The sequence below is a fragment of the Bemisia tabaci genome, chromosome 1 (genome assembly GCF_918797505.1).
Source record: "Bemisia tabaci chromosome 1, PGI_BMITA_v3".
Lineage (NCBI taxonomy): Eukaryota > Metazoa > Arthropoda > Insecta > Hemiptera > Aleyrodidae > Bemisia > Bemisia tabaci.
This window is the reverse complement of record NC_092793.1, coordinates 60,988,206-61,013,475: the sequence shown is the minus strand read 5'-3', so window position 1 is coordinate 61,013,475 and position 25,270 is coordinate 60,988,206. Positions and strand designations below refer to the sequence as shown.

At 41.8% G+C, this 25,270-nt stretch overlaps 1 protein-coding gene across 3 annotated transcripts in view; it reads right to left on the bottom strand.

Moving 5' to 3' along the window:
- The window catches only part of Shaw (Shaker cognate w), a 449,043-nt gene that overhangs the window by 206,774 nt on the left and 216,999 nt on the right, over positions 1 to 25,270 (bottom strand). For all 3 annotated transcript variants that reach the window (XM_019049483.2, XM_019049482.2, XM_019049484.2), the window contains exon 3: positions 11,925 to 12,180. In XM_019049483.2, coding sequence (XP_018905028.2) covers positions 11,925 to 12,133 — 209 coding nt within the window. In that variant the 5' untranslated portion in view covers positions 12,134 to 12,180. The remainder of the gene's footprint in view (positions 1 to 11,924; positions 12,181 to 25,270) is intronic.

The window sequence follows — 25,270 nt, the reverse complement described above, 5'->3', positions numbered from 1 at the left end:
TGTACTAAAATTAGTTCATTGTTGATTTGACTCGAGCAGACTCCGGCTTTTCATGGAGCGGCAAGTGAGAACTAACTTAGACACAAATCTTAATTTTCTAACTTATGAGTTGATTTTGGAAATTTTTGATGCGTCCATTGTACTCTACCTACAATTTCGATGAGGTAACCTATACTGTGGTTTTTAATTTCGTTCCCTGTCAAGTGGTTTATTGTAAGATAAAAAAAAACTTCTTCTTAGCTTGCTGGGCGATATAATTTTTGATGCCCCGATTTGTATGTGTAAATTAATGCGAATTTAAATGGGTCTCTTTATCGAGCGCTCATTCAACCCATAAATCCAGTAAATGAAAGTCCAGTAGGGACGATTTCAAGAGGAAAATCCTGTGAAACGCTTCGACTTTTTCACGAAAGATGGGGACACCAAGATAAGGACATGTAAAAGAAAAATAAAAGAAGGAAATGAACATTAAGGTACTCTTAGATGACAAACTTTGTGAAAGTTGCATTTATGGGAAAGCTCATAGTTTGCCTTTTGGCACCATAACCTAATGACTTTTTTATGTGTGAAATTAATTGAAAGACATACAATGGAGGACTAACTTTTTTAATTCCACAGTAGTTATTTTGGGTTACCGAAAAAGACCTTTAACGAACATATATGATGCTAAAACATAGTTGTCAAGTTAACCTGTAATTTCGATTACCTCAATACATACAACTTAAATGAGTGACCGTTTAGACACATTTTTATTCATGTATTATCATTGTTTTACCTATCGTTTCTTTTGATGCAGATTACTGAAGAAAAACAAAAGCAGAAAATGGAAGTGTTGCACAAGTTGACAGATTCGTTCAGAAGGGGAGGAGCCAAATTTGACGAATTCCAATTTTTTGAAAAAAGGGACTAATTACGTCTCCAAATAAAGTGGCAGCCCTGTCAATGTATTTGCACCCTATCTTTCCATGGAGAGTTTGTCTTGATGTAGAGATGGACTCTCAGGATAGCGTGGGATATTCCCTCCATTTCGCCTCAACTTTGAGAGCTTCTTTTGAGCTTGGGAGTTGATTTCAGGGAAAACCAGTGGCACCATCGTGTTTCTCGAGAACTTTTACAAAAAAATCGATGGTCAAATCGCGAATTCCTCACACATGCAACATCTCCATTTCCCTGTTTCTGTTACTCCTTTCTTCCTTTGATCTGTCATTTGTTCAATTGTGAGGCAAATTAATTTTCCAAGTTGTGTGGCAACCCTGAACTCGGTGACTTGAACAATCCCACACCTTTTCTTTGACGCACGTTCCGCTCGATGAATCAAACAGCGCTTTCGGGGAAGCGACGCGACGGGACGGTTGCGAGCCGAGCTTTTCATCGGCTCCGACCCCCGATCAATCCGTCTCATTAAGCTGTGTGTATGTCTCGGATTGGAGATCGGTCTCTCCTCGATAATGAGCCGATCCCCCGTCCCCGCACCCTTGGCCCCCGCGCGGAGGGAATTAGACGTCGCTCACTCTGAAAATTTCAAGTTGTCGGTGAGTAATCGGCGAGTAATCGGTGAGTAATGCGGGGAGCTGGCAGGGACCGCGACCGCAGACGGTGATGGAGCGAGTCGCAGAATTAGATAGTTTGCCCGCGCATTAAGTCAATAAACTGTCCGAGTGGTTAAATGCAGATTAAGCGCCGCGCCGGGCCCAGAGGCTAATGAGCTGGCTATTTCCGCTCCTCCGCCGATCCCGCTCTGCTCAGTGCTCTGCCGTCCCAAGTAAGAACGCCGTAAGAGCCGTCAGCCATTGCCAAATTCCCTTCGACGAATTGCGAATTTTCAGGAAAATTTGGAAATGTTTCTCCTCCGATATTTCGCAGGATTCCGTTCGTAATTCAATTTAAAAAGTTTGAAAACTTCGAGGGAAAATATTCACAATTTTCTTCGAAAATAAATGTTTTCAAAGGAGATATTTGGCAACGTTGGAAAGCTTGTATGGCGATTTTACTTGGCACGCCGGTGCTCTGGAGTCTCCTCCCGCCTCTGCCCCCAACCCGCGAGCGCTCAAGAAAAATTGGATCAATCTACCGAAAGAGGAACCAACCCACACTAGATTATTTCCCAGCAAAATAGCTATATACCGCAAATCACTTAGATGCCGCACACACTCCTCATACCAATATTATGTAATTCAATTTGGAATTTTCCGCGGACAGCATTTGAAACAATAAAATGCACGGGTGCAAAAACTCTCACCGTTTCCCGCGATCCGACTTTTTTGCTTCACGACCCTGATTCGTCTCACGGATGCCCGAAAGCCTCATAAATCCAGTTTCACGATCAAACGTCCGATCTTCCTTTTCTTGAATTATCGCGAACAAGTAAGATAACCAGATTTTGTTGCAGAAGAATGGAATGGGAAAATAATCGAAATTCAAGCGGTTACAACACGAAGACCGTGTTAAAGAGTATGCCTTTATGCTTCCATAAAACAGTTGGGAAAACCGAGTGCCATGAATGACCATACATGATTCAATATCGCCGTAATGCGGCCGCTTTTGATTGGCTCCTCCATCTTCAGCATCCTGGAGCACTTCAGGACCTAAAAATGTTGGACGTTGAAGGCAGATGCAGGTACAAAATGACTTGAAATATGGTTGTAGTTGCATATTGCACCGGAAACTTCACTCAAACTCATTCTTACGACGTTTTTTATTACGTAATTTATTATGTGGGCAGTGCGTTTTGCGACCGATTCACAGCTAAATCGAAGAGCTTTGAAAGGGAAAGAGAGAGAAAAAAATATAATTCGATTAATCAGCCAAAACTTTAAAACCAATAAGTACCATTTTTACTACTTCACAGAGTAAAAATTGCGTGTACTTTTTTTCAAGCCGGGCGCTTATTCTTGAGAGAGAATTGCCTGAAGTCCGAAACCGTGGTGTAGTGTGTCTACTGGTACCCTACCATTCAAATTCCTTGATTTTTCCTTACTTTCTCAAAAATTCCTTTTTTTGGCGATTCTCAAAAATCCTTGCTTTTTCCTTACCTGTTCCTTGCTTGTTTCGTACCTCACACGCATGCATTTTATACCGTATTCGGATTGAGAAAAAGGAATGGAGGAATAGACCAAAAACAAGAGGAATCTAACCGGGAACTTGATATAGGATTCTGTCAGGTAATCGTACACCCCTCAGGGTACTTTTAAGAGTTTATCACGGAAATCTCGAATTTGCATACCTTTCCAAAGCAAATCTGAACCTTTTCGGTACTCCGGTACCGACCTACCGAAATCCGTGCTTTTTCAGTGTATCCGTACTTTTGTGCGAAAAAAGCCCTCTGGCTGTGCGTCTTGAGCTCGTTGCCGCATTTTGCGCTTTATGAAGGGTTGATGAGAAACAATTTTGCACAAAACGTTCGCTTTTACAGTGAAAACCAATCTCACAAGTTTACGGTATGATATGTCAGCTCCATGTAGAAGACCGCCGCATCGGTGAAGAACATATCATATAAGCAGACGACCGACACCGCAATCACACGCTGAATGTGGCTTGAATGTGGAAGTCATCGGCCCGATGCCTGAATTTTGCGCGTGACGCGCAAAATTCAGCTACCATTCTCAGCAACCATCGAACCAATTTTGAATTTGTCTGACCTATTCGAGTAGATTTGATACACATCTGGATGAAAATAACTCGAATTTGCTAAATTTCAGCCGTTGGGCGATGACTGTTGACTTCCACATTCAGCTGCTAAATTCAGCGTCTGATTGCGGCACGAGTCTATAGCCTGCACTGGAAAGCAGTGGCGCAGCGTGAATTGCGATAAACCCATTTTTATGTTATTTAAACCTATAGAAAAGGATCGAAAACAGGGTGTTCGCAGCGAACACCTTGATAATCGATTCTTTACCATACGTTTAAGTGGCATAACTATCGATACATCGCAATTCACGCCACGCCGCTGCTGGAAAGGAGCACCCGGGTAGCAGGAACAACCGTAATGACTCAGTTCGCAGGGGAACAGGAGCAGGACACAGCCCCCTCGTTCGTCTTCGGCCGAAGCGCCGCCGCACAGTGGATCGGATCAATTGGAGAGGTCGGACATGAAATTTTTGACAAAAACTGCTTTGCACGTTTTTATCGCCACATATTAAACTGTAAGGGAGGCTTCTTGAAGAAAAATACACGAGGAAACCAATGGAACCACTTATAGAACTGCAAAATTTTGTACAAACGGAGTGATAGGCATCTGGAATTCCCAACTTTGTCCGACCTCTCCTATTGACTCGATCCACTGTGGCACCACGTTTAGAACTTCAAAATGTTGTATAAATGGAGTTGTAAGCATCTAAAGTTTTCAACTTTGTCCGACCTCTCCTATTGAATCGATCCACTGTGGCACTACTTTTAGAACTTCAAAATGTTGTATAAACGAAGTTATAAGCGTCTAAAGTTTCCACTTTTATCCGACCTCTCCTATTGACTCGATTCACTGTGGCACCACTTTTAGAACTTCAAAATGTTGTATAAACGAAGTTATAAGCATCTAAAGTTTCCAATTTTGTCCGACCTCTCCTATTGACTCGATCCACTGCGGCACCACTTTCAGAACTTCAAAACGTTGTATAAACGAAGTTATAAGCGTCTAAAGTTTCCAACTTTATCCGACCTCTCCTAGACTCGATCCACTGTGCGCCGGGGGGCAGTGCGAGAGAAGGGGCGCCGCGGCAACGCTGCGCCCGAACTAGGTCAAAATAATACGACGGAACTTCACCCCTCCCCGCCCCCGGCTCACCTCACCCCATGTAGCGGAGGCAAGATATCATTTATAGATGAAACCGGTATTTTAAATTCCTCACCAAGATTAATTAAAGTCGGCCCGTATGCAGGGGTAAACCGTGCACACTGATTTTGTGTACTCTCCGGGGCGGGGTTGGGGGCCGGGCTCCGTCCTGGCGAGGAGTGAGCGAAAATAATGTTTTTAATATTTAACGGGGCCCGGTGGCTGTGCCGCGTGACGGGAGGGGCGGTGGTTCTGGCGCTGTCCGGGGGCGGGGGGGGGGGGGCGCTGATCCATGTCATTTACCACGATTGTCTCGCTGAGGCCTGGTCGTTGCTCGCATCCCTCCTCCGACTTCTGCACTGCGGCCTCGAGTCCTGCTTTGCGATATATCGATTGTTCTGCCATTTAAACCTGTGGAAAATAATCGATAAACAGTAATAATCGATTCTTTACCATAGGTTTAAACGGCAGAACAATCGATACATCGCAATTCACGCCACGCCACTCCCGATCCCCCGCCGAGGGGAGCGACTGTCGTCGTGGCTTCTTCACCGATTCAACGTTCTTGAGAGCCGAATTTTATTCACCTATCGGACACAGCTTTAATTTCTGAACATCGACTTATCTTCTCCAGAGAGAAAAAAACGGGTCCTAGTTTGAATGTGTTATATTCCCTCATTTCCGCCGACTTGGCAACGAGGCCTTATTTTGAATGTGTTATATTCCCTCATTTCCGCCGACTTGGCAACAAGGCCTACGAAGCAGTCGGGAACAAGATGTCGTCTGTCCGTAACTGCCGTGGTAAGGAAAAACGCCGTATGAACATTCGGCAGTTGCCAAATTTCCTTCCATAAAATGTTTACTTTAGAGACGTGTTATGTATAGTTTTCCTTGAAATTTTCAGGAACTTCAGGTGGAATTGGGAACAAAATTATCTGAAAAATTGAAAGGAAGGTATTTATAAGTTTACCAGGAAATTCGTGTTTTAAGTCTCTACTGACGTGATATTTCAGAAAGAAGTGCTTGAAAAAGGCCAACAATCAGTTTGAAGTTTAACACCGAAATCCCCAATATCGGCTGCCTCTTGTCCTAAATCCTTGGGCGGTTAGTCTCTACCAACGTGATACTTCAGCAATAAACACCACAGCTGTACAAAGCTAGGTATGAAATAGAACCTCTCTTGAGAGATTTTCTAAAAAAACTTCTTCATGGATGAGTGCTTGAAAGAGGCCAGCAATCAGTTTGAAGGTAATCGCCAAAATCCCTAATATCGGCTGCCTCTACGTGAAAACATCTTGTGTTGAAGCGAAAACGCCTTTTAGAAAATATTTTATACGTTGCGTTGCAAAAATTCTTCATCCTAAGAAACAACAGTGAAACCAAAGCTTGAAAACATTCCCGTTTCCATTCTGGAAGTGTACATACGTCCGGCTTATATACGAAGTTAAGAAGAGGTTCAACTTTTTGTAACAAGACCCAGTTAACGATTTTTTTCAGATCCTTGACAAATCTCGAAGATTTTCGCTATACTTGCAATTTCCTCACTGAAAGTTACTAAAAGTCGCGCTATAATTAAGAATATAAACCTTCAAACATGATATTATCCAAATAATTCTACGGGAGTAAACATTGTTCTAACCCCCGTTTTCTTGAAGGGACTTCGAGGACGGCCTACCTGCAAGAAATAATTGCCGTGCTAATCGTGACTAATTAAGATAAAGCAAACAGGACGTTGACATTAATCTCATTTATTGCCCGAGCCAATACTGAGACATTACACAGAGTAGTTTCTTTGCATTCAAAATGAGTGCAGTACCAATTAGTGGTAACAACGCAGAGCAGCCGCAACCTCAACGTTCACACCACTCCCCATGCGGGGACGAGCGGATGGGGATAGAAGTTACAGGGGGGTTCCCCTGGGCCCTGCGCTCCTCGACTCCCGAAGAAGCTTTTTTTTTAACCGGAACGTAGTGGATCGCGATGGCCATCGGTATTTTTTTATTCCGTTCCTCAGCTGCGTTCCAACTAAAAAATACCATTGCATCCTACAACCTCCACGTTTTCAAAGTAATCATTTTCGCATGGTGCCATGTGCTCGGCGCTTTCCAGTTCCCGCAATCTGATCTCTCTGTGAAAATTGTGCCTGATAGGACACCCCGACACTACCGGGCTAAGGAAGAACGCCGTATGAACCTTCAGACGCCGTCACACTTCCTCCGACAAAAAACGAATTTACTGAGAAAATTGTGAACATTTATCTTCAAATTTGCTGGACAATTTTGTTAACAATTTAACCTAAAATATTGGAAAATTTCAAGGAGAAGCATGCATAACTTTCCTCGAAGATACATGTTTTATCCGGGGCTATTCGGCGACTCTCGAATGTTCATACGGCGTTTTTCCTTAGCACGGCAGAACAGAAGGTAGGCCGAGGCGAAATTGAGCTGACGTAATTACGGCGACCGGAAATGCGGGACCGGAAGTGCGAGAGCGGGAGCGTCGACAAACGAGGGGAGGGAGAAAAACAAAGGAGCTCATTTAAATTCAGGCGTTGATAGCAGAGGACGTTGTTAAGACGGGGCTAACTTTCCCCGCAGCCCTCTTCATTTTTCCTTTATTAAAATCGTAAAGTCCTGATGACTTTTCTCCGAGTCCGTGAGCTGCCTCCGAACCCAGGTGTGCACGCGTGCTCAACACGTTCACCTGGCTGCAAGCCATACCTTGGACGTAGAATGCGAGACAAAAAAACCCAAGGGATTCGATTGGTTCCAACGTGCGGACGTTGCAGAGCAACCACCGAACTACCCTCTCATGTTTACCGGAAAATTATTGAATTGGGAGCTGCTGGTTACCAAATGCACCCTTTCCAGCCGTTGGGACCCCCCGATGTTGCATGAAATATGTTACTAACAAGTGTTGCAACCACCGAACTACCCTCTCATGTTTACCAGAAAATCATTGAATTGGGAGCTTCTGGTTACCAAATGCACCCTTTCCAGCCGTTGGGACCCCCCGATGTTGCATGAAATATGTTACTAACAAGTGTTGCAACCACCGAACTACCCTCTCATGTTTACCAGAAAATCATTGAATTGGGAGCTTCTGGTTACTAAATGCACCCTTTCCAGCCGTTGGGACCCCCCGATGTTGCATGAAATATGTTACTAGCAAGTGTTGCATGGACTAATAACCAACGTACATAACATATTGCCTCACGGAAAATGACGCCATCTTGGTCCGGGCTACAAATTGTGAATCTTGTTTATTTTTTGGCGGTTCAAAAAACTCGTGTGAAATGTTGAGCTTTTGATGAAAAAAGTGTGCACGGGTGTTACACCCAGCTACATTATTTTAGGGCCTCGAGGTGTTCAGATATTTATACCGCAAGCGCTCTCTTCACGAGTACTTTTGAAACAGTCACGTGATCTTTTCAGGTTGCTTCCGGCAGTAACGTAGTGTTGGGCTTTTTCTGTGTCCGACATTATCCCACCTCAAATTTCAATAATAAAAAATAATAATAGTACATGATGGAAAATGCCTCTAGAGGACCCATTGCGTCCATAAGGGTCAATATCAGACTTTTATATTGAACGATTGATTGATTGATTTAATTCATGAGAATCCAAATATTAATTGCCAACCCAGTGGGCCAAGACGCTAAGATGGAGCTCCGAAAAACAGCTGTGAAGCATGTGGCCACGTGAGCGTACGCAATTTCTGAACCCGCTTCTCTCGATTTTCTGAGCCAAATTATTTGACTGAAAATGTGTGGACAACTATATTACTTCCTTCTGCCACTGAGAGAAGCGCAACGGGACTGCGTTGGAACGTCTTGTTTAATATGTTATTATCATCACCCGTTGACGTAAGAACGGAGTGAATCACTAAAAGATACACAACTAAACCTTAGAGCTAATAATATCATCCGTTTGGACATGGCATTCTATACATATGAATCACTAAATACAAAAAGGGCACATGTCCAGAAAACCAAATTGTTCAGGAGACACAATAAACAGCTTTTTGTGTCTCCTGAACACTTTGGTTTTCTAGACATGTGCCCTTTTTGTATTCAGTGATTCATATAGGGTTCATATTATACGGTGGATGGGTACAAAAACCGAAAACCGAAAAATCTTGTGAATGGATGGATACTTCGTGCTCAATTAGCTTTGAACAAAATTTATGAATGTTGACTGAAAATTAACATAAAATCGTGATTCAGTTCGTCAATTTCACGAAGGAAGAATAAATTATGTCAAAGAAAAGCGTACCATAAATGCATAAAGTGCACCATATGAAAGAAAAACGTAAGCAATATTAACAAACAAAAATTGAGAAAATGGGAATCACTTCCCGCCGCAGAAAAGTGGTGGATTTACCCATAAATCAAAGCGGGGTCTTACTAGTATAGCATGGTACAATGTTAAGTCCATAGAGTCGAAAAAAGCTCCGGAAAGGGCACCCGCTCCGCAAAGCGTGGTGAACGCGCAAAATAACGAACGGCTCGTCAAATGCAGTGGCGTGCCGTGCTTTGCGATATATCGATTGTTATGCCATTTCAACCCATGGAAAAGGATCGATAAACAGGGTGTTCGCAGCGAACACCTTAATAGTCGATTCATTACCATAGGTTTAAATGGCTTAACAATCGATGTATCGCAATTCACGCCACGCCACTGATCAAATGACATTTAAGTGGTTTACACATGCATAATACGTGCATGTGACTTACAGCTGAAACCGAAATTCTGCGGGCTTGTATAACATTTTTGATGCATTTATCAAATATTGGTGGGAATACATCAATACTGAAAATAGCTGATGTTACAATAACGCCGTACCTATTGCTGTACCTTTTATTTGGTGCAGATACCACAAAGTATTCTCAATTGAGTTAGGAAAAGTTGTTGACTTGTTGTACAAGCGGATTGCATTTGAATTGCAAAACGGTTCCAGGAGCTTGACTATCAACGGTGATAATTACATTCGTTAAGATTTATTCTGGCAATTTGCGATGTTAAAACGAAGTACACGATAAAATAAATCTTCCACACTGAGAAAAAACTATGGTTTATAAACCTATTAGAGGTAAATATGGAACACCTATAATAGTCGTAAATAAACTAATGATTCTCGGTCTGTGAACCATACTAAGGTCTCTGTACCTAATTAAGGTACCCCGTACCATAACTAAGGTATATGTGCTATTATTATATGTAGAGGTACTACTATTAGTGGTGTTCCATATTTACCTCTAATAGGTTTATAAGCCATAGTTTTTTCTCAGTGCACGTCTACCTCTTTAAATGGTTTTTACTATAAGAATATGATATTATAATAATAAGTTCCATGTATACTGTGCGTTGTAGTTTTGGAGATGGCTTCGTAAAAAATTCACTACCTAGACTTCTTTTCAATCTGATCTTTGCTAGGTTGTTCCGTAAGTTTGGCATGATTTGTTAGCTTTTTCAACGCAAATCACAACAAATCTAACTGCGCTGAAACTTTCATGAGATTACTGGACTAAAATTTTCATTAATTTGCCATCTAGAATTCTAGACTTCTTTTCGATTTGTATTTCGTTAGGTGCCTAGTTTCGTAAGTTTTGGCATTTGTTAGCTTTTTCGACGAAAATCACGACAACAGATCGACTTACACAAGATTACGGGATTAATTTCTCTTTTTTTAAGAATTTACTTTGTAATACTCGATTTGTATTGGGAAAAGCAGTTCCGTAAGTTTTGGCATGATTTGTTCGCTTTTCCGACGAAAATTACGACAATAGATCGAACTGTGCTGAAAATTACACAAGATCACTGGGCACTAAGCGTGTTGCTACTACAGCGGGTTGAATTTGTCACGGAAATGTTAGTTTTGTGTAAACCAGGCTGAAGTTTACAGAGATGCATGGATAAAGAACATCGTAGGAGCTGATTTTCGGGTCAGTTTGGAAGGCGCGAGGACAAAGGGAGCAACTACCGGAGGTTGAGAGGAAATGACGTCATTCATCCAATTTCCGGGAGGGATCTCGTCCTCCGACTAGGATGTTGCATCCTCTCTGGATCGAAACCTCTATTTAGCCAGAATTTCAAGCTGGTCCAAAGATAAGGAAAATCACAAAGCAAATGTTATTGTACGATTCTCAAAGGGTATATTCTTTGAGGGATCATTTGAAAGTAGGAGAGTCCTATCCTGCGCTGAGTCAACTGAGAAATTTATCAAACTGAAATGACATGAATTCCACCTAACACCCATGACTTGAATCTCTTCATTAAATTAGTAGGGATATCCTTGGAACGATAGGTATTTCACCTCGCTTCAATTAAATCTCCCTTTTCGCCAAAACAAATTCAGGAAAAGCGTGTTCCAATCTACGCAAATTGCGCAAATGGGAGTGGATTTCAGACTTTTTTGATGATAAAATCCCCCCAAAAATTCCACCCCTTACCGTTTGGATCTCCCCTCCAATTTCCTCATTCAAGCAACATGGCAGTTCGATCAATGGTTCTATGGAAACCAGGTTGCGGTTATTTCGCACCTCCAAAAGGAGAAAAAAAAAAGGATTGGATCTAGAGTCCAGACTCTTAAAAACATCGACAAGAAAGAATACTCTTGATTTAATCAGAATCTAGTTTAAATCAAGAACCAAGCCTCTTAATTTAAGCGGATTTCCTTTTGATTTAAGCTTAAATCTGCTTGAATCAAGAGTCCTTTTTCTTGTCAATGTTTTCAAGAGTCTGGACTCTAGATTCAATATGTTTTTTTTTCCAGTGCAGATACCCGTCTCCGAAGCAATGCGTGCTTTACTAATAGAACAACATTCTTCTCGTTTTAAAAAGTACAGCCAAGTATCAAGATTAGAAGTATTGTTAGAGTTTTACTGTCTTTTATCCAAGTGAAGAAGACCGACTTGATTCAATCAGAATCTAGCTTAAATCAAGAACCAAGCCTCTTAATTTAAGCGGATTTCGTTTTGATTCAAGCAAAAATCCGATTGAATCAGGAGTATTTCTTCTTGTCAATGTTTCCAAGAGTCTGGACTCTAGATGCGATGTGGGTTTTTTTTCCCGTGTCTCCATTTGGAGTATGCGTAGCGTCGCGGGTCGGTCGAATGCTGGTTGAAATGTGAGATAAAAATAAGTTGGAGGTGTACCTGTAGTAGTTGAGGACTTGTGCGAAGACCCCGGGGTGTCGATCGAAGAAGTACTCGTTGAGCATGGGGTCGTAGTTGCCGAGGGCTTCGGTGAGTCGAGAGAGGCGGGTGGCCGGTATCTTCTTGAGCGTCGCCTTGTACGTCTCATGACGGATCCCGCCCACGTTGAGGATCACCTTGTTCTCGGCTTCGACGTTCAACGTATTCATTACGCTTCACGCTTCGCACACAGCCCCGCTCCGTCCTCTCACGTCACCTGTAACAAACCATGCATGTCCATCAGTATAGCAGTGTCAGAAGCGGTGTTCGAAACTCATAGGCGCCAACGCGCCAAATGCGCCCAAGAAAACGATCATGGCGTCTAAAATATGAAGGCTCTGCGCCAACTTGGCTCCTAAAAATTGCCCCCTCCCCCCCCCCCCCAAAAAAAAAAGAATTCGTATTCGATAGTGCTTCCATGTATCTTTTGCTTCAAAATAATACAACATAACCTCGAAAAAAAAATTTAGGATTTGAGTAGGAAAAGCTGAAAATGAGAAAATTCCTGACACTTACTCTTTCACTTTCCATTGCCAGTATTATACTCATAAGAATCAAAATCTATCGCAAGAAACCCGTTCTCTCGGATTACTCGATTGACTTTTGAGGCTATGATTGCATGTCGAAACATTCTGCATTCGGCGGTAAAAGGAACAAGGGCAGACAGTCGATAAGATGGAGCGACGAACTGGTGACCCATGCAGAAAGAGACTGGTGGAGCCTGGGGAAGGATCGGGCACGTTGGCGCAACTTGGAGACAAGTGCAATTGCGAAGATGTCAACATTTTAAACAAGCCTCTAGAACTCCAATTTTCTCTCTAACATCCCGCAAGGGAGAGGCCAGGCCCCTAAGGGATGTATTAGGCTTTTCTAATTCTAATATTTCTCTTTAAAAATCAGCACTATTGCCGGACTAATAGACACCCTGTCATATACCTACACCTAAATGAACGTCAACAGAGCTTAACGAACGCGTGGAGGTGGCAAGCCAAGAAATACCCCCAACGCCAGGCCCATCAACGAGCGAAATCACGGAAGGAGTGGATAGGGAGAGCACCAAGAAGAGAAGGAACAAATGGCAAGCGAAACCAGGCAAAGGACATCAACAACGGAAAAGAGCGAAACAACAACAGAAGAAAGATGAGGACAGGATGAAGCAAAATGGAGAGTGGCTATGAGTTTGAAATTCTGGGCACCTATTTTTTGTTAAATATTTTGTAACTATTGTTATATAACGAGAAAAATCATTATTTAACTATTTTTCAAAATTACTCTCTCTCAAAAGTTGTTTTTCGACCCCTCTCGCTCTGTTCCTTCTTAGTCTCACGTTTTTTGTTTTTTGTTTTTTTTCTCTCGTTTTCATTTTTCTTTTCCTTCTCTCTGTTGGCAATGTTGCCAAAGTGAGAGAATCGTCGCTGACCGTGGCTGCGGGAGTGTCCTGCTTGCAACGAGCTTCAACGGGAATGGAGCATGGTTAATCTCCAGCATAGAATTGCGAGCAATTAGCTGGCTGGAAATTACCGGGAAATCGCTCCGAAATGTAATGGCACGAAAATTTATCTCTGCGAACGAAGCTCGACTGCCCTTGCTTGGAATGAGCCCCCGCAGTTTTCGCCTCCTCGGCTCTCCGCCTGGGATAGAATAAATAAGTCCTCTTTTCAGACACCTCATCCTCAACTCCTTTTTCATGCCCGCTCATGATTATTGTGGCTACTTTTTGATCGGCTTTCTGCGACCAGCCGCTCAAGCTTCGTGCCACGCATTTCGTTCATAGAATGCAACATGGCGATGGAAGCAGGAAGCAGCGTATCGCAAGCTACAAGAGATTTCAAGATACGGGACGTCGATAATTTGTGTCGGTTGGATCTTATGAGATCGCTGAGGATTTTTGTTCCAAAGGCGGGCTTTGTCGGGCAGTCGTACAGGCTCAGGGGTAGTAGGTGGAGGGTAGTTGCTGTTCCTAACTATCGGCTAGAAGAGGGAAGAGGATCTGTTGAGTACAGGTGCCTAGATCTGTTCAATCAGGGAGGCATCTGCACTGTTAAAAAAAACGGAGTGAGACTCAGCACAAGCGCGAGTAAGAACGGGCCCTCACTTCGCCGGACCGAGGAGTCACTCCGACGGAGAATCGGCTGGACGGATTTTGGGTGCCGTACGCATAGAAATCACTCCGACGCCGGACGGATTCGCGGGAGCCGCAAATTTAGGGGTTCGCAGCTAGGGGATGGTGGAAAGGGGTTAATTGTGGAAATAATTTTTGAAACCATGAAAAATAAAAGTAATGAAACCATTGGTACGTGATATAACCGATTTTGAAGGTTAGAAATTTTCTACCTACCTTAGGAATTGAACCCGGGACCTACCTAACACTAACCGACGACCCTACCGATTGAGCTATAGCGAACGATGCATGAGAGTGACGCAAAAACGGTATTTAACAACGATTTGAACGGGCCGCTAAGATATTTTCAATCTACCTGGATTTTTCCGTGTATTTAGTTTACTTTACTATATTTTTTAACTATATTTTATCGTTTTACTTTGTTTTATTTCCTTATTGTTTCTATTTTTTCTTCACTCTATTTTATTTTTTCAAGCACTTCATTTTTTTTCTTTAATTATTTACTTCTCATTCCTTTACTCTGTTTTATATTTACTGTGATTTCTTTTAATACTTCATCATAATTTTTGGACTTCACTTTACTCTTAAGATTCATTCTATTCTTTAACATCATTTAGTTGTTTCCCTTATTTTATTTTTTTCTTCATCTCCTTGCTCCCTCTAATTATTTACTTCAATTTAGTCTTTGACTTCATTTTATCATATATTTGATTTACTTTATTTTATTTCTTTTCTATTGTCTCTGTTATACCATAATTTCGACTATTCTATTATTTTTTCTATTTTTCTCTCTTTAAATTTTTCATTTTCATTCTGAGAGTGGTAGGCTTAAAGGGGAGAAGAGGCAGCATATAGCGCTAGTGCGAGGGAGAGAAGGTGCGCGTGACTCCGGGCCGTACTGCAGCTCCGGTGCGGAGTGCTTTGACTACACATGCAGCCCGTCTCAGCACCTACGCGCTGAACCGCACTCCCGTGTTCATTCTCACTCCGGATTTTCCGTCGGACGGAATCAACGATTTTTAACAGTGTGGGAGGCAGTGGTGAAAAGTTTCAAGTTTCACTTAAAACGAACGTATGGTCTAAATTTTCTCACTCAAGAAGAAGAGTTTAATACTTTGATCGCACGGATAGAAGCTGTTTTAAATTCTAGACCTTTAACTGCTCTATCGTCAGAACATACGGATCTGTTGGCTCTCACTCCGGGTCATTTCCTGATTGGGCGTCCTTTGGTAGCGCTGCCCAATAAACAGTATGATCCAGATGATCCTCCTCGTCTTAGAAGGTGGCATTTGGCTGAGTTATTGGCTCAACAGTTTTGGCGAAGGTGGCACATAGAGTATCTGCATACGTTGCTGCCAAGGGGAAAATGGTGGGAGAAGGAGGACTCTCTGAAAGAGGGACAACTGGTGGTATTACACGATCCCACTACTCCTCTTTTACGGTGGAGATTGGGACGAGTTATTGAACATCACCCTGGAAGAGACGGCCATACTCGGGTGGTAGATGTTCGTACGGCTTGTGGAACACTTCGTCGTCCAGTAGTGAAGCTATTCCCTTTACCGGTTGCCGAATATTTAACCAACTAATCCTTGTTTTCAGAGAAAAATGTCTGGTTCAAATTCCGGTACCAACAACAACACCGCTTCCGCTACGGCTCAAGATCGAGTTTCTACCCCTGCTGTCACTCAGCCCCAAATTTCTACCGCTTCTGATTCAACTTCCCCTCCCTCGACACGGTCTTCTCAAAATTCAGACTGCCCAAATCCCTCCGCACGACCCAAAACGATGGCGGAATTTTATGGGAAACCAAATCCCAAATACGTCTATATGTACCGCTCGGACACGATCCCCCTAAGAGTTGGGACGGTGTCACATTTTATTATTAAAGATCATCGTTTAAAAATCAACATTTAAAATCCAACGTCCGTCTTACATTCAACGTTTTGAAAATTCTCTCTACTGCCACGTTTTCCACTTTCCCTTTTCCTAATCCGTTTCCTATATTCTGGTTGACCTTTCAGATGTCGACTCGGGAGAGAGTAATCGGGCTTTTTCTGGAGCTGGCAACTTGCATCAGTTGCAAGAAAACCACTACAGCACCATTTTGGACATGCAAATTGATCATGCACAATGTACCGTTGCCAGGGGAAGGACGCTCGGAGGAGATGTCCTCTGTGCCACAACATGCTGAAGAGAAACAGAATGTTAGACCGTTTTGAGAAGGCCATTTTTGACGAGGTTCGGATTTTCCCCGGTCCCCATCAGGATCAACCTTAATCCAGCAGAACTTCAGAACTTCCGGGAAGTTCAGGGGGGCCAGAATGAAGCGGGTCCCCCTCGGTCGCCAAGGAAACCAAAATTTTGGTATCAATCCAATCTTTGCCTCTTTTTGTGTGTCTAAAAATCTCCGTTCAACAAATCCAATCCTAAATCTTTCTTTGTCCTTTTTCGTCAATTCTCTCCTGTTAAATAAAAGGTAAAAACCTCCAAAATCAAGTAGTTCAAGTTCTTCAAAATTTCACGCTGCACGACATTGGCGCGTAGAATGTCTGCATTATGTTCACCACGAGTGTATCGATGTGGCATTGTAAGCACAGCGGTGACTCATGTCAGGACGCCGAACCTTCTTTCATCGTGCCTTCTCTATATTGAATGGCATCTATTTACAAAAAAAGGTTTCGGAATTCCAGTTAATTGCAACCGTCTCTTTTTAGGAGACGCTGCTGCAATGCAATTTTGCGGCCATTATTGATTCATTCCTGAAGCAGAGGGTCCCCCCTTGGTCGTCGCCTTAGAAACCAAATTTTTAGTTAGATCAATCTGTGTTCTCTTGTTCGTCTCGTCTCGTAAGATTATCCCGTTCTTTCCTAAATTTTTCCTACTTCCGTTTGTATATCCTGAAAATAAAAGGTAAAAACCCAACTCTAAGTAATTCAGATTTTATCCCAAAATCCGACAAATTTTCAATTCCGCTGCCGATGACGATTGTGGGTTGCCGATAAATAGCGATTGCAAAAAATATTGAACGTAGAAGGGAGAATGAAAAAGAAACTGGAGAGATGTGGAATATGATTGAAGGGAAGGGAATGCGGGAAACACGGCAGGCGGGCAGGGGTGTAAATGTATTTGCCACAGTCGACGCGCGATCGATTATGTCTTTGGAATAAATTCAGCTTCTCTAAATTTCCCGGACTTAAAGGTCACGCCTTACTGCGCGCAAGGGGTTTGAGCACGAGAAAGCGGGAAATAATTTTTACAGACGAAAGGCTGTAAATACGGCTAGCTCTAAGTTTTTTCCCAACACGCCTCTTCTGCAAATCGTTTTTCCCCAGAGAGATGTAATGAGGCTGCAAGAACTTCAATCGCATTATTAGGACGCAACGGGTTTAATCTATCGCATGACCGCGTTGTAAATGCAGGCAACTGTAGACTTTTGAAGCAGTATTCTTTTCTTTTTGTACAAAATCCATCTTTCGTGCAAATGTTGATCAGGATTACACATATACTGCTAAAATGGTTCTGAACTAAACTGGCATAAACATTGCTGGTGCAGTGGATCGATTGAGAGAAAAATCGAAACATTGAAGTCTTATTGAGTGGTTTATAGTAGTTCCGCTCATTTTGGTGACGTATACGATGAAAAAGTAACCAAAATGCTGCGTCCGTAGGGGACGAGGAATAATAATTTACAAAATCTTTCGGATGATTTTTTATTCGTTTTTCTCTCGGTAACAATGATCGAATCGTTTTGCATCATTCACTAAACATGTTGCTTATTAAACTCTAAACCATAGGCAGTGTCTCATTCCTGAAGAACACCCAGGTTTTAATCTTAAAGCGATACAAGTAATAAATGAAGTGACCAAATTCTTGCATTCATACGTGAAGTTGAGCAAAATGTAACATACATTTTGGTAAAATTTTTCTGGTTAAACTGATCGAATCTCTGGGTCAAATCTGTTGCATTAAAGTCTCCAAAGCCGTAAAAACTAGGCAGTGCCGTATTCCCTGAAATTTACCAGTGAACTCCTGATGGAAATCCAGGGCTTACTCTTGTTTTCCCTCAGATTCTTTGGCATCATTTTGCACAGAAGATAAAAGGAAATTCACTGATTTTATCATCAATAGGATCATTTTGTAGCGCCGACCACCGAGTCAACGTGGATTGCCAAACTTTTTGCACAAAATGAGCATGGAAGGGGAAAAGGAGCAATGCACATCAGTTCATAAAACCAATTCCCTGATTTGATCGAAGACTTTTTGCTGGCTGATGAATCATAGATCCCGGTATTTTAGGGGTTTTCTAGGTCCGAGACACCATGTCCTCCGCGCATTATTGCATAAAAATCTTTTCTAAAAAAACACCCAAGTATGTGTTTTTTACTTCCTCAGCACACGCGCGTTTAATAGGACTGCATATAACAAAAGAGAACCAGCTCGATTACAGTATTTTTAAAATTGTGCAACATCGTCTTTATCTTATAAAATACTAAAAATATCCATAGTAATAACATTTAAACAATTGTTTTCCTTGGAAATTAACAATCTCTCATACCCATAAAAGCAAAAACTACATGCTATTCTTGGCATTTTTTTCTTTAGATAAGGTAAAGAAGCACGATTTTTATAATACTGTAACCTCGCTGGCTATTCTGTTACATACAGCCCAATTTGATCGGGTTAAGCAGAAACTGGACGTATTTATGCTGGAGGAAACTATGTTGCATGCAAACCCCATGCACTTAGTTCCTTTTAGCATGAATGCGTCGAAATTAACCAAATCACAGCCGCTACTGTATTTAATATTTAACACAAAAACGGATTTTCGTGCAAATTTCAGTGAATTTTCTGCATGGTAAGAAGCAAATTCCTTTCAATTTATTTTCGAAGGAATCTGCTCAAATTTTCTCTTGTAAAATATTGAATTACCCAGTTAAAATTAGCAATAGCTGACGTGGCATGGTTCCTTTCAGCTAAAAGCGGTCCAATTAGCTTCTTGAAGAATAAAAGCTGGGCTCGATAAAATCGGCAACAGAGCGAAGGAACTGTGGGCTCCAACCTTGATTGACACCCTGGATGCCTGTAAATATGGATCATTACACGGCAAGAACAGGAGCACAGGCGCGGAGTGAGATAATCACGAAAAGGGCGTGCGTTTTGAAAATAAGCAATTCACCGGCACCGAAGCGGGCGTTATCTCGTTAGGGCGCCTCTCCTTTATCCAGGCCCGGGCACAGCGCAGCGTGGCACGGCGCACAAGAGCAGCGTGTGCCCTTGCCAGACTTCCTGGCAATCAAGACGATAATAAAAATTAATAACTACAAAACCGTATGATTATAGTTGTATATGAAGCATTCAAAATCAAAACGACAAATACCGTGAAGAAATGTAGAGAGATCGGATCGTCACGTGAGAATTTCATCGGGGAAAATACCAGTTACGATAAATAAACGGAAAGATTAAAATAAATACCATGTAAAAAATATTCCGAAAGATGGAAATTGCCTCTTTTCTGCTATTGCAATTTGCTGTCTTGGCCATGAAAATTATCATCTTCAAGCGAGGCAGCAAATTGTTGATCATGTCACGCAGAACTGGAGTCATTTCCAAACTGAATCTGCTATGCTCAATGGGGATAACTATGGATCAGCAATTGAATATTCTTTATATATGCCACAGCAAGGTATTTTTGGGTCTACTTGTGAAATAAAAGCAGCTTGTGCAATTTACAATCATGAAATTGAAGTCTATCGTCATGGTACAAAATTATACACATTTGGAAACTCACGTAATAGTACAACATTACATTTTTCAGGTGATTTATGGCAAGGTCATTTTGATGTTTTGTACAAATGTAAAAATGAGAGAACTCATTGCGATTTAGAGTGCGAAAATCACTTTCTAAAGCGCAGCTTAAGCTCACTAAATACATTTGAAAGCAAAATTAAAATTTTTCCTCAAAATCCTACCCATGAAGTCCCATCTTATAGCTTGCTATCAAATCAAAGTAATAAAAATAACGCCAATAAAAATAATTCAACTAAATATAAGAACAAACTAAAGGATAAACTAAGATTAAAGGAGGGGGGGATGTATATTAACTGTACCCGTCATTCAGTATGTGTGAGTTACTACGTGCGAAGCACGTACGGGCCGCTAGTACAATAATAAAACAATTTAAGAAGCGGGTAACAAGGCTAATTTACAGGAATTAAACCAAAAAGATTCAGCTGAAAACTCAGCTTTCCTTAGTTGGATGAACGCTCTTATGAAAACATTCTCGTTTCGAAAGGTGCAGATAGAGTACCTATATAGGGAGAGTATGGACAACTCGAAATATGTAGCTCTTAGGGACCAAAAGGGTAGGTAACCTTTGAAAACGAAAAATGTCACTGTCAATCTTCAGACTTCAATATCAAACGAAAATGGACGAGAAAATTCATAAGTAAGCATTCTTCCTGAATTGACTCGGGAGAATAGAATGAGAATTTTATTGGCCAATTTTGAGATATTAAATCGACGGGATGGATGGGAATCGCTGGATCGATCTTTAACACTTTCATGCCTAGGCCGGGTCAAACTGACCGAGGCTAGCTAAGAACATGTGATCAGCAGGTTGTAGTATACGAGCTTTACATGCGTACTGTATACGAGCTTTACATGCAGGTGGACGTGTACAGATACATCGTAAAAAAAGAATCCAACATCAAGAAGAAAAAAAGAAAACATCGAGTTTCGGCACAGGCTAAGACAGGAGCTACCTCTGAGCTACACCCGACACCTCATAGGCAGCATGAATCAGAGCATAGTTCACGTCTCGTGCCATCGCGCCTTCAATTTTGAAGATGCGGCACGGACATCCATCAAGTACGAATAGTTGTATCTCTGCGCCGTCGTCATCGCGCTTCCTTTCCCGTGCTCTATCTCCACCATGTGTTTGTTTTTGTTCATCATAATTGGACGTCTTTATGCTAAAATGAACAACGTGCACAGGGTTTGCATGCGACACAGTTCCTTTTAGCATAAATATGTCCAATTGTAAAGTTGCCTCAAGGGATATAATAGACGTAACCCGGCCTGAGTTGTTAACTTTTCTTCCGGATCCAAGCGGCACTTCATAAGACGCATAGAGCGGATCGTTGCGAGTTTATGTCTCACCCCATCTACCTTTCAATTTTGTTTATGCAATGTGGACAACTATCAATCACGAATTGCTGTATTTCTGTCATAGCGCGCGCTACATAGCATCAACGCGCGTTGAGGTGTCTATTATTTCTGAAATTGGAGAATAGTTAAGGTTAAGTTTGCTCAAAATATGCTACGATGTTTCCGACTCAAAACTCATTTAGGAAAAAAAAAAGAAGTTTAGATGTCTCTCAAGCACCTTAAAAGGCTCACGTCTATAAATTGGCTTTTTCGCGAGAGTCGTGTCGTGTCGGCGATTTCTTTTCGACGACTACCCCTAGAAATCCCAAGCCGGGTCAAATTGATCCGATTATCTCTTTTGAGGGAGTTATACACGACGAATGAGGAGAAGGGGGTTGAGAAAACGCTGGTATGTTATCTAAAAGGTGAAAAATTAAAAAAGAAAAAAGATTTCATACCTTGAGAAACAAAAATATCATCAATAATAATAATAATACTTCAAAACTATCAAAATCAATGTGCCCGGGCCAATTTGACGCGACAAGAGACTTATCGTATACAATAAAAAGTTGAACGGGTTCGTGTAAGATATAGTAGCGGCTCCCATTCTCGTTGTTGGAGATCTCTATAGGCTTGACGGGGTCGCTACCGCTCCTAGTAATTCTCGGAGAACAACCCACTATAATGTGATAACTGTGAACCGTGATGAGTGGTTTCAAAGATTTTCCGCTTTTTTCAAAACTGTCTCAGGAGAAGACCTTTTTATTAGTTACATATACGAGCTAAGCAAAATGCTATGTAAATACGACACACTGGAAAAAAACACATCGGATCTAGAGTCCAGACTCTTACAAACATCGACAGTAAAAAATACTCTTGATTCAATCAGATTTAAGCTTAAATCAAGAACCAAGCCTCTTAGTTTGAGCGGATTTCCCTTTGATTTAAGCTTAAATCTGCTTGAATCAAGAGTCCTTTTCCTTGTCAATGTTTTCAAGAGTCTGGACTCAAGATTCAATATGTTTTTTTTTTTTTTTTCAGTGCAGATACCCGTCTCCGAAGCAATGCGTGCTTTACTAATAGAACAACATTCTTCTTGTTTTAAAAGGTACAGCCAAGTACCAAGATTTTATAGTGTTAAGAGTTTTACTGTCGCCGAAACGTTTTGGTATTATTTGAGTGATAAAAATCCTTGTTACCCGCCGTTTAAATTATTGTTTATGTTTGCTTACTAATGACCTCTATGGCAGAAAAATTGTGAGAGCGTCACCTTCCGGCCAAAGTATCACAAGCGCAGTGCAACTTTTAAAAATTTCCGCCGCCATTTCATTTTTATACAGAGAAATTTTTCGACGAAGCTGTCCGAAAATTTCCCTGAATTTCCTTTTCGCTGCCGATAAAGTTCGGTGAAACTTTCGGACAGCTTCGTCGAACAATTTCTCTGTATAAAAACAAAATGGCGGCGGAAATTTTAAAACGTCGCATGATTTTCAATTCGTCAATCTTGAAATTCCTGCCGATAAAATTCAGTGAAATTAACTTCCGGACAGCTTCGTTGAACAATTTCTCTGTATAAAAACAAAATGGCGGCGGAAATTTTTAAACGTCGCATGGCGCTTTTGATACTCGGGGCGGAGGACGACGAGATGCGGTCGGGCGCGACTCGAAAATGGGGAGAAGTTAACGCGGCGATAGGGCAATGTCGGGCTAATGCATGCTTCACATGCCGGATGAATCCTTTGTTCCTGTGCGAGCCATCCCTCCGCCGCGGTTGCTGTGCGCAACTATTGTCGGGACTCCGGGAGCTACATAACTTGATAATAATTATTTCGCATACGTGCGCGCCGAACCCGCGAGCACTTGCATCCCCTTCAAGTGCCGTCTTGTCTTCGCCCCATTGTTCCGCCAGCTAAGTGAGCGCTCCCTCGAAACTTTCAGTCACTCTTCCAATCCTCTCACAATCGGCGGATATGTTCATCGCCTCTACTTACCCGGTTGAAAAATAAGAGGATGACTGGTATGTACCAGGCTGCCGAAGAAGGTGTTGGCTGGGTCCCTCCAGGTAGGCGACGGAGAGGGCGTCCAGCTAAACGGTGGGTAGAAGGCATCCGTCAAGAGATGGAGAGATGCAAGTTCCGCAGGATTTAGAGGTTCGATACTACTTTTTTGCCATTCTATTTGAGTTCGGAACTTCCGATTAGGTGATCGACGAATCGCAACGTTGGTGGGTGATTTAGGTACCTCCTCGCGAGGTGGTTCTACAAACGGTTCGACCTATCGAAAACCAACAGATCTGATTGGTCGAATCTGGCAGCAACGGTGTCCAATGATGCTGGTGATTGATGAGACAGACCGGGACAGAACTTCCCAAAGAGGTCCGGAACTTTATACATTCGCTTCATGACACATTCCTGTGGCGGGTAGACGTCGCAGAGCAACCTAACGCGTCGTAATAGCGACTTGAACATACAAAAAATCAGAGGAAATCAAATCAAAAGAAGTATTCACCTCCATCGGTGAGGTTTAGAGTCTTTAGGGTGAGGTACGATATGAGTCAACGAGTCTCAAGTAAAATTCCACAACATCACTTTGAATAGAGATCCGCATAGGAGATTCCGATGATTTGCCACTGCAGTAGAAAAAAAATGCAGAAGAAAAACATTATTTAAATGATTTTCTTCGACACACTGCTCCTAGGATATTCATGATCATTAATTTATATAAGCACGTCGATGGCTAACGAACAATACCGCCGAACTGCAAACTGACAATTTTGCGGAACGAACGGAAAACTTCGTATTTCTTGTAATTTCACGGTTCGATTTGCATTTTTTTCACACATTACAGCGTCATTGAAGCGCTCCCCTACAGAATTGTAATTAACTAAAATCATCAGCTTGCGTATTTCATAGTGTGGAAAGCGACGAAGCCGTTTACTCTTTTCACCAAAATTGTTAGTTAGGCCGTATTGCTCGTTAGCCCTAGATATGTGAATTGTTTTACGACGAAAAACACCCGTACCGATAGATCAAAGGATCACAAGACAATACACGCGTCTTCTGAGCGAGAGCAAAAAGGTAAAGATAGGAAATAAAGAAAAAACCCTGGTAATCAAACGTACATTAATAAGAAACTAAGACAAAATGGGACGAAGGGGAGGGGGCGTTGGTGATGAGGTAGCGGAAGTTTTCTAAATCAATTACCCTAGATTAGAAGCGACTCATCCCACGTCGAATGAAATGCACCAGTTTAATTCGATTTTTTCCCTCGGTTTTATTTCTCTCGGCGAGGAATGCGGAATTATGTAAAAACCTAAAACCGAGTTCGATGTAATTTCATTCCAACTTATTGTTTTGCATCAAGATGAAGTTGCGTTTTGACCAGTTTCCTTCATCCTAACTCCTCGGGGATTTTCAACAGGTAAATTCAACGAGGTAATTGCTTTTTGAACACCACTCTGCATACTTTTAAAGCAAAATTACTGCATAATGCAAGGTTTTCTTGACGAGACCATAGGCATCAGGAACTCCTCCACTCCGCCGTCCATCTTCCGATCTTGAACCAAGTTTCCTAACAAGAAGTTGAACCGACGACGATTTTACCCGAGTTTTTTTTTCCTTTTTTTCTTATCTTTAAAAACAATGGGTAGGACAAAAATAAAACAAAACATGAAATCAAGAGTATACTTGGAAATTCTGACTTCTGTTGAATTTCGTCTGGATGGGTTTCTTATTGTTTTTTTTTTTTTATTTGTTCTGAGAACCGGTGTGTCCAAATTACACGTTCAAAATGACTACAGTCAAAATGGCCAACAGACATATCTACCCTTTGTTTAACAGTGAAATGGCTACAAAAAGAGCATGGATCTCTACCGCATAATTTATATCAAAATCTTTGTATTTTCCACACGCTAGATTTTGAGCCTTACGCGTGAGATCTCAGACTCTTGAAAAAGAAAATATTCTTTGCAGACAACAAGATTGAAAACGCAAAAAATCGAAAATCTCAGCGTGAGCAGCTGGATCCTTCTTTTTTGAAG